At 42.1% G+C, this 10362-nt stretch overlaps 2 protein-coding genes across 3 annotated transcripts in view; one reads left to right on the top strand and one right to left on the bottom strand.

Moving 5' to 3' along the window:
- The window catches only part of TBC1D14 (TBC1 domain family member 14), a 102791-nt gene extending 99526 nt beyond the window's left edge, over positions 1-3265 (top strand). For both annotated transcript variants that reach the window (XM_043971452.1, XM_043971453.1), the window contains one exon: positions 253-3265. In XM_043971452.1, coding sequence (XP_043827387.1) covers positions 253-318 — 66 coding nt within the window. In that variant the 3' untranslated portion in view covers positions 319-3265. The remainder of the gene's footprint in view (positions 1-252) is intronic.
- A 3757-nt stretch (positions 3266-7022) lies between these two features.
- Positions 7023-10096, bottom strand: CCDC96 (coiled-coil domain containing 96). The gene has a single exon (XM_043972589.1). It carries the CDS (start codon positions 10053-10055, stop codon positions 8499-8501), a length of 1557 nt encoding a protein of 518 aa, XP_043828524.1. The 5' UTR covers positions 10056-10096; the 3' UTR covers positions 7023-8498.
- Between the last annotated feature and the right edge of the window lie 266 nt (positions 10097-10362).

A 10362-nucleotide genomic window follows, 5' to 3' on the forward strand; every position in this document is an offset into this window, starting at 1 on the left:
AAATAATTTGGCTCTCTATATCTACCAGCCATTAGTACTATTATTCCTCAGTATCTTTCAGTTTATAACTTTAGAAGTTATTGAGGTGGCAAATTTTTCTTATTTGAATTCTGCTTAATTATTGCGAGTCCTATAGCATGCCCTGTAAAACGCACTGTGAAACTCTCACATTTACTGTCTTTCATGGAACAGTTTGTTGGTGCACCCATACGCTGGTAGCCTTTGCTTAATGGTCTTCCATCTGATTTCTAGGTACTACTGGCATTGCAGAAAGACAACAGGGACATCGAAAGGGGAAGCCCTTCCCTCAGACACTGACACTTCAGATGTATTGGGGCAAGAGATATCCAGGTGGCAAATGTCTTGCTTTCAGTTGGATACAGGCATCTGAGAATCATCGTCTGTTATTTTTCAAGTTTTGTTTATAAAACTGGAGTTGGCCTTAAAAACACACTCCCACACATACCTTTTTAAGCGTAAACCAAGGCTTAGCCTTAAGAAGCTCAGTGGCATGATGACCTGGTGTTGATTGTACACAGCCCTCATATTCTGTGCACGATTTTGAATAAGGGCAATGACTAAGTTTTAACTTTCAGTTTCCATATAAGTTAATTAAATCTTAGCAAGTCAATATGAAATGCGGGAAAGTACTTTGCACTCTTGTAGCCAACATGTATAAGAAATGTGCTTTTGAAGATCTCTTCACCTGGGACACCAGGTCATGTTTGCATATTTTAGTTAAGGAAGGTATTACTCTCATTAGCTGTTTTTTTCCAAAGCTCTGGGTCATATTTTTAAAACACATTTACCAAAGATAACATTCTATGAAAATGGGATTGTGTATCGATACCACCAAAAGAGCTACACATAACCGGGGAAGAGACCTGTTGCTTGTTTTGGAATTTTACCAAGTTGCCTTTCTAAAGTTTCTTAGCATGTGTGTTGTTGGAAGTGACACATTTAATACCCAAAGAGTACCACGTTCTCCCAGAGGCTGCTCCCCTGCTCTATTGGCAATCATACCAAGAGGAAATACAAACTTGGTGGGTGGAAGAACATAAACAGCCTTTATTTCCTGAAATGAATAGACACAGTCATATGAGATATGACTCTACAATATCTGTATGTACGCAAATTATATGACAGACACACTCAGAAACAAACAAAAAAGAAACCCCATTACAGTGGCTCCTGCATGAGGGACAGGCCACTTCTTTCCCTGACTTCATCAGCTGAATGTCAGAATAAATCATAAGTGCCCATGATCACCTCTATGTATGGCATCATGTGCTTTAGAAATTGTCATCATCACAGAAGAATGAAGCAATATATACCTAATAGTTCTGAACTAGGATATAAGAATCCTTTGTGTCTGTTGTTCCCTTCAGACAGTTTTCCTAGGAATGTAATCAGCCCTTCGGTTATTCCACTTGTAGAAAGCGGTCAGGTTTGGGTTTTTTTTTTTTTTTTTTTTAGTGAGGCAATTGGGGTTAGGTGACTTGCCCAGGGTCACACAGCTAGTAAGTGTTAAGTGTCTGAGGCCAGATTTGAACTCAGGTACTCCTGAATCCAGGGCCGGTGCTCTATCCACTGCGCCACCTAGCCGCCCCTGTTTTTGTTTTTTGACCAAACTTATAAATGGGAGATGATCTCTTTGTGAATCCATGACTCTCCCCTACATCCACCCCCCTCCACCCCCAATGCCCAGCGATCCACAAACGTCTTAGTTTCTTAAAGTACTGTTTTGACCAGTTAGAAGCATATTGTGATGCCACTTGACATTCCCCTAAGTGCTTGAGGAGTATTTTATCACAGCATACAAGATAAAGGAAACTTTTTGCTCTTATTTACACTTCTCATTCCCAATTACATACTTCTTTAAATAGATTGTTGCTGTTGGTGGGTGATCTCTTTGAGTATATGAGAAGTCTTAGACCCATCCAAGCCTGTGCTATTCTTTCCATAGCTTTTCCCAAACTACTACTTCTTTCTTTTGATCAGCCTAGATGCAATAGACAACTAGAAGGTCAATGGATCTTCAGGTTAAGGTATCCACTTCTGAAGTCATCAGTATGCCTAACATCAAATACTTGCACTATGTGTGGTTTGTTACCTTTTTAGGAATGAACTTTTTTAGGTATGTGTTCAGCTATAAAACGCTGACTCTCTCCTCCAGTGAGATTTGTTATACGCTGTTGATGTTACTTTTTGCCTCAGCCTTTAAAAAGATGACTTGCCTATCTTTAATTTTAATTTTTTTGAAAAGGCATCCTTTTTCCATTGGATGCCCTACTAACCTTTCTAGATGCTAACCCCTGCAGATGTCCATTTCCTAAAATCCAGATGTTGAATGTAATAGACTGAAAGTGGCATGGTTGTGACCAAGGGCCTGCCGCAGCACTTGTGCACTGTTAATTACCCACAGATGTAATTATTTTTGTTCAGTGACTTAGGATTTCTGATCTCCGAAGATGTATATATTTTCTATCTTTTCTTGGTGTACATAAGTATTTGTTAAGTAATGAAGAAAAGTGATGCAATAATGAGCTTTGCACAGTTTGTGAAATTTTTCACCTGTCTAAATTTCAGCCATTTAACTTTTTTTCATTAGACTAATTTGGAAACATTATTCATTTGGATAGAATTATTGATGTATGTGAAATTGGTACAGGAGTCCTTGACATCCTGTAATTGGACTGCTTACCCAATCTCAAGTTCTGATGAATAGTTTTCATAACCAATTCAGGCATCACCTAAGATTTTGCCAACTTAATTTTTACTGTTCAAGTGTTGGGAGGTTTAGACTATAGGGTAGATAGATGGGCTTGCCCTCTTTTCAGTAGATGTCCCCATCCAAAAGAACTGGGCTTTCTCTTTAATAATAACTGGAAAACAAATATTGAAATGCTGCACCATTTCAGAAGTCTGCATTTTTTACTTTATGTGCAACTCAATTACAGAATCTAAGACTTCATGTTTGGGATTTTGTGCAACCTGCACTTTATAGTAGAGAACAAACTTGGCATCTTCTATCACTAGTCAGAATGTCTTACTTAGTTTTAAAAAATAAGTTCATTTTAAAGGTACTTTATAATTGCTTATATTTTTCAATGTCTTAAATAATTCAAATTGCTTATAGATAACTCTTGATACACTTGCTACATATCATGTTTTGATTGCTTGTACAGTTACTCATTTGTTTTGTCTAGGTGAGTGTATCAAACAAACTTTTTGAACTGTAAATATGTGGTTTTATTAAATAAAAGTCATGTAAAATTGTTGTCTGTCTGTCTAGTGTTCATATACTTTAGCTGAAAGATTACATTCTTATCTTCTAGATTAGAAATAACTTATATTTTGTCTGGATTTTAATAGGTTTTATTATAGAGGTAGTTAAGTGCTTTTCATTGGGACAGGCAGATATTTCCCACTATTTGGAGAAAACTAAACTAATTTTATGGGGCTATCTGTACTGTCATATTAGTTTGATATTCTTCTCCCCTTAAAATGAGATCTCTCTGAAAGGGAAATATAGATATATGCTGAAAAAGAACTTATGCAATCAGGTGTTATATTTTTTAAATGAGATTTTGCATTAAATCTATTATATATTGATTCCAATATGGAACTTTCATAAGAATTTAGCACCATTCCCAATTCCCAAAAGGAAAAAGCCCTACTAAATCCACCCATTTGACAGGGTACAGTAACTTGTCTTTTGAGCACTGTGCTACAAGAGAAAGAATATTCAATTTGGAAATAGAGGAACTGGGGTCAAAACCCATTTCTGCTCTTATTTGTGGAACCCCAGGGAAGCTGCAGAACTTCTCTGGGCTCCTTCTCCACACTCTCCAAATGAAGGGGCAGAACTAAATGCTTAAGGTCTTTTCCAACTGTCATATGATCATTTATCGATCACTTCTCCTGGGTCAGAATTACTTTCATTTCTCTAATATTACGGCCCCTATCAGTATGGAACTCAGAAGTGTTTTGGGGAGCTTGGACTTGGTTAACATAAACACTATTCAGAAACCTGATCCCTTGGAAGTTTTCTAAGTGAGAGAGACCCTTTTTTCTCATTTTGGATAATCTTTAGATAGGAAAAGGTAATATTTATACAAGTTCCCGTGAAAGTCTGTGGAAAACTGATGGACAAACAGTTCAAACAATATGACTAGATGCAAAACTCTCTTTAGAGATGTTTTTTGGCCCTTTAAATCCCCAGAAAATTAGAACTTGAAGAAGGCTTAGGCCACCTACTCAGGACCTCTCCTTTTAGATATTTTAAATTCTTTTTTTCTCTTTTATTTCTAAATATATCCCTTCACCCACCTCCACCCAGCTGGCCATCCCATGTAACGAATTAAAGAGGGAAAAAACAAGGATAACACATCACCCAGTTAGAGTATGTGCAGTATTCTGCACGTGGAGTGATGTCTTCCACCTCTTACTATAGTAATCCTAATGCTTAGTTTTCATTTTTTTGTTCTTCCCATTTGTAATGTTGCTCTCTTGTATTTTTACTAGTTTTGCTTACATCACTGCATCAGTTCTTATATGTTTTTCCATGCTTGCCTTCCTGGCTGTACTTCTGACTGTCCAGATTTCAGTACCATGCCTCATCTGCCGTCTCACCTTGAGACATTCATCATTCTCTCTACAGCCTTCTCACCATGGAACACTGGTCTGCTGAGCCAGTCCCCTTTCTCCCGGTGACTTCTTTCTGGAGCCTCCATTTTAGGAGAGGCTCGGGTCTCTTCATTCTTCCCCATGACTTTCCAGAGTTCCAACACTATGCCCCTGCAAAGGGTACCTTCAACCTCTCTCCTCCCACCCCCTTAGAAATAGACTTTCATCAACAACTATGTGTCAGGTATATTTACTGAATTGGAGTTTAAATGTTAAAATACTCAAACCCGGGGTAAGGGTTAAATGAACTCTAAAAAATCTAAACAGAGAAATCCCACAGTAGCAGCACTTGTGACTGCTGAACAAGTTTGATCAAATGCCTACAAACAGTTGAGAGGTTCTTTTTCTGCCTCAATGTATCTAATGTATTAGCGGTTTTTGTTTTATTTTCTATTGCTTTTTTTTTTTTCAGGGCAATTGGGGTTAAGTGACTTGCCCGGGGTCACACAGCTAGTGTCATGTCCGAGGCTGGATTTGAACTCAGGTACTCCTGAATCCAGGGCCGGTGCTTTATCTACTGCGCCACCTAGCTGCCCCGGTTTTTGTTTTATTTTCAATTTAAGTCAGTGTTTTCTATTTTCATACCTTTTTTCTGTCTAGATTCTGGGTTTCATGCCCTTGATCAGTGTTGTCAAAACCCTACTTTTAGGGTAATAAGGTGTAGGGTATTTTTCACTTCCAATTCTGTATCATAACAGTAAATTAACTAGAATTTTGTTACAGAATTTTATATAACAATCTTACATCCATTTATAAATCTTAAGTTTCCCTCTTGCATGAGCAACATTGATTCTTTATATCAGGGCTTCTTAAACTTTTTCTACTTGCAACCCCTTTTCACTCAAGAATTTTTTACTCTATTCTGAGTATGTAAAATAGGTATGCTTAACTTTTTTTTTTTTTTTTTGGTGAGGCAATTGGGGTTAAGTGACTTGCCCAGGGTCACACAGCTAGTAAGTGTTTAAGTGTCTGAGGCTGAATTTGAACTCAGGTCCTCCTGACTCCAGGGCCGGTGCTTTATCCACTGCGCCATCTAGCTGCCCCTATGCATAACTTTTTACTGTTGCCAAATTTTTCACCACTCCCACATTCATTTACATGACCCCATATGGGGTGGCCACCCACAGTTTAAGCAGCTTTGCTCTACATGATATCCTGGTCAAGATACCTAAACACTAAAAATCTAGGCTTTGGCACATAGCCAGGATCAATCAACAAGAACTTTTGTTAGCTTGTGTAACTATCAGCTCCTCTACCCTCCATCAGTCTCTCTAATGGGTGAGCCACTGTTAACAAGGGAGGTGGAGTAAAATGTGTGAAGGATTAAAACGTTTGTTATCATCACCTACGACAACCACCCCTAGAAATAATTTTACTTTTGATACTTTATACCTGTGTGTCTTTTTTGGCAAGTTACAAACTCCCCGGGCCTCATTTTCCTCATTCATTAAATGCAGGGATCAGAGTAGATGACCTCTGAGCTCTACAGCTGTGATCTTTGTGACTTTCACTGGCTGTCCCCCATGCCTAGCATGTTTTCCCACCTTGTCCATCTCCTGGGTTCCTTCAAATCTCACCTTTTGCAAGAAGCATTGCCCTTCTACCCCTTCCCCATGCCCCCAAGTGTTTTCCTTCCTCGATTACCTCTAATTTATCCTGTACATATATATATATATATATATATATATATATATATATATATTTTTTTTTTTCCCCTGTATACACTTGTATGTTTTCTCCCCCATTAGAATGTGAGCTTCTTGAGGGTAAGAGCTATTTTTGTTCTTCTTTGTATTCCCAGCACTTAGCATGACGTGCCTGGCATAATACTGGGTAGCTGACTGAGGTTAAAGAGTTTAATCCCCACTTTGTAGATATCAATGAGAGGGAATCAGATGAGGTGACTGTCCCATAATCACACTTTGGCCAAGTTAGGGTTGAATTTAATCCAAGTTTTCTTACTTGGTCCAATGCTCCTTCTACTACATTGTTCTTCCTGATAGTTTAGTACAACTGTCAATTAAAAATCAATTTCAAACGCACATCCTCATGCTTTTGCAGCATTTTCTCCATAGATGGACAGCCTTATTACTGTGTCCCAGCTGCTGCAGAGTCAGTCACTCCTGCTTTCAATTTTAAGTTTCACTTTCTAGTATTCAGCACAGTAGGCTAATCCACTTGCCTAGATACTTCTTGATACCTTGAGGCACAGAGAAAAACGTTTGCAAATGAATGGCTTTCACGGAAGGCTTTCACTTTTCTGGTCCTGGTGAAATGGGAAAGAAGAAAGCAGGACTGTGGGTGGGAAGCAATGGAAAGTAAGCTAACATTGAAATGAACAGTTGGGCTTTGCATTAATGAGGACAGTGCATCAATGGCATGATTGCAAAAATGTTTTTAAGGTATGGCTGGAAAGTTGTTAGACGGTTCAATTCATCTTTATTGACTCCAAATAGAACATAAGAAAGTAAAACCAAGAAGAGGGTGCTTCTGATATGAAAAGGAGTGTTCAAAAACTGCAAGACAAAAAAAAAATCTAACTTTTAAAGTAGGATTTTCCAAACCTCTGTTTTGATATGATCCATTTGATATGGTCATAAGTGGGGAACCCATCCCATAAGATCTCCAGTTCCCTCAGAGTGAGATCTAACAGCAAAAGTTAGTGCCCCAGTGTAATCAATCTATTAAAACTAAATTAAGATCTCATTGATTTTAATAATTAATTTGTTGTAAGCAAGGATTTGCTTACAACATGTATATGATAATATAAGGAATAGGTTGGTTTTTTGTTTTTTAAATAAGAAATATTTTGGTGCAACCTTTGGCTCCTGCTGTCAAGATTTGAGAACCTTTACTTCAAAAAAGGTTTTTTGCCCTTTATACATTTCTGGACAAGGTGAAGACATTTTTACTTAATGCGGAATATACTGAATTTATCCATTAAACTATGCCTCTTCTTGCCCATCTTTTCTACTGTAAATAACCCCCTTGATCAAATTGCTTGACAGACCAATAACTTTTTTTTAGAGGATCTCAGAGAATCAGAAAAGGAGCCCTAACTTAAGGCTGAGACTAAAGCCAGTACTGGTTAGAGAAGTAGTCCTGGCCAAGAAAAAAAAAGTACATGTGAGAAAAATAAACTAATTTTTCTGCTAATTATTTCTCTTTTTATGTCTGTAAATGACATTTTATCGAATAGCTAAGTGAATGGTATATCCAAAATAAATATGTGAATAATTTACGAGGCATTTTATTAGTTACTTAATGGGCTTAGTTGAGAAAGTGACTCAGAAATTTTACAAAAAATTTAATAATTCGCTTTATGTATGGGAATAAAGTTAAATATTTATTCTTCTGCCCCTCTCCACTCCCCTTGCCCTTTTTCACTGGAGAGAGAGGCTTCTTTCTGGTCCTCTTTGTGTACTTCCTCAAAGTGAAATGAAAATTCTGTTGTGGCTGACGATTTGAAATGGTGGTATAGTTCAGAATTAAAAGGGTTTTTGCCCTTTATTTCTACACGACAGCCAAGAGAGACATTTTAATCAACAACATTACTTGGCTTCTTTGACCCTGTTTTGAATTCCTAAAGGTAGTTCAGCCCATTTAAAATAAGTTGCCTCAGCTTAGCGTCCAGCACCCACCCTAACATTTTTCAATAAATATGAAATATACGGTATCCCCCCCCCCCTCTAACTACCACAGGTCTTTTAAAGAATGGCACCTATTGAAAAATAAGTCCACTAAAGGTTAAGTTCCTTATGAAAACGGAAAAGGTTTTGCCGAAGAGTCACATCAATTGTTTCTGCTATTCAGGATGGTAGGAATGCTTTGGATTCCTTTATTTTCTGTTTGAGTCCTTTGCAAGAGAGTGTCAGCCCGGCGTGCTGGCGTTTGAGTGTTTCCAGCCTCTGGCTGAGCAGCTCGGTTTCGTCCACCTTTTGCTCCAGGTCCCGAAGGAGCATCTCTTTGCCCAGAAGTCCACACTTCTGATGTAACTTGACATTATCGACTCGCAGGCTGTCTCTGGCTTTCTTTGTCTTGGTCAAGATGTCCCTCTTCTGGGCCACCTGAGCATCAATTTCCATAAGCTCCGCCTTGAGGCCCAAATTCTCCAATTCCACAAACTGCAGTTTCTCCTTCACGTGGGTGATGATTTGGACGTTGCTGGTGACTTTGTAGTGTAGCTTCAAGAGCTCCTCGTTGCGCTCCTCCACCTTCTCATTGAAGGTCTGATTCTCGATCTTGAGCTGCTCGAAGTCGATGAGGTGCAGCCCCTCGGTCATCTCCTCCTGCGCCTTCATCCTGGTCTCCAGATGGGACAGGCACTGCTTCAGCTGCACGTTCTCCAGGCGGACGGCGCTCATCTCCTTCTCCTTGCGGTCCTCCACCGCCTGGATGTGCTCCACCTCGCGCAGGGCGGCCTCCTTGCCGCCCGCCACGCGGCAGGTGCCCATGGCCTGCAGCAGGACCTGCTTCTTGAGGGTCTGGAAGGACTTCCACTCCTTTTCCACCTGGCTCAGCTTCTCCTGGCAGTGCTGGCGCAGCTGCTCCAGCTCGCGCTGGTACCACTCCACGTCCTCGCTGTGCTGCTTCTTCAGCTCCTCCAGCGAGCTCAGGTAGCGCTGGTAGGCCTGCTCCTTCTCGGGGGTGTCCTGCTCCGCGGGGGTCTTCTCCGTCACCTCCACGCCTGGTTCAGCGCTCTTCTTCTTGCGCAGGGCCTGGGAGATCTTGTGCTGCAGGTGCATGTTGTACTGGTGGATGCGGTTGCGCTCCGACAGTAGCCCGTGGTACTGCTCCAGGAGCTCGCTGCGCAGCTGCCGCTCCTGCAGCTTCAGCTCCCTCTCGTCGGGGCCCTCCTGGGCCTCCTCCTCCTCCTCCTCCAGCTGCTCGAAAAAGTCCTCTTCCTCTTCGTGGGACTCCAAGGACTCGTCGCTGTCCCTGTCCTCCCTCAGGGCCTGTCTCGACTCCTCTCCCGAGACCCAGTCCTCGCCGCGGCCTTCCACCGACCCCGGGACCCCGCCCATGCTGGTCTCGGCTTCCGAGAAGGTCGACGGCATCTCGTCCTCCTCGGCCTCCCCCTCGTCCTCCTCGGCCTCCCCTCTGTCCTCCTCGGCCTCCCCTTCGTCCTCCTCGGCCTCCCCCTCGTCCTCCTCGGCCTCCCCCGCCTCCTCTATGCCTCCTGGCTCCATCTCCACGGCCTCACCGACTTCTCCGCCGTCCGACCGCTCCGCCATCGAATCCATTTCCTCCGGACCCCCGGCCTCCAGGTTCCCTGCCTCGGAAACGTCGGGCACCTCCACGGGCATTTGCTCCGCAGTTTCCAAAGGGACCTGGGCCCCTTCGGGGTCTTCCTGGGGCAATTCCATCCTTCCTTCTCACACACCTAAGTGAGACCAAGAGAAAGCAGTGCGGGGAATCCGCTGCTTTGCTTGCGTTTGGTTTCCCGGGGCAACCAGAGGCGCCTGTGGCAACGAAGGCGATTGGCTTTTCGCCTCCTTCGCCCGCCAATGAGAGGCCACGAAGGCGCGGGAGACTTAGGGAGGGCCGATTGGGCGAGGGCGGGGACGGTGGGGCGGGGCGGGGCGTGACAAAAGAAGCGTCGCTGGCTCACCCTTCACCCCCCCTCCTCCCTCGCTCGGGGATTGGGAAGCGACCTGGAGAAGGACGCAGGCG

The sequence above is a fragment of the Dromiciops gliroides genome, chromosome 6, assembly GCF_019393635.1.
Source record: "Dromiciops gliroides isolate mDroGli1 chromosome 6, mDroGli1.pri, whole genome shotgun sequence".
In the NCBI taxonomy this organism is placed as follows: Eukaryota; Metazoa; Chordata; class Mammalia; order Microbiotheria; family Microbiotheriidae; genus Dromiciops; species Dromiciops gliroides.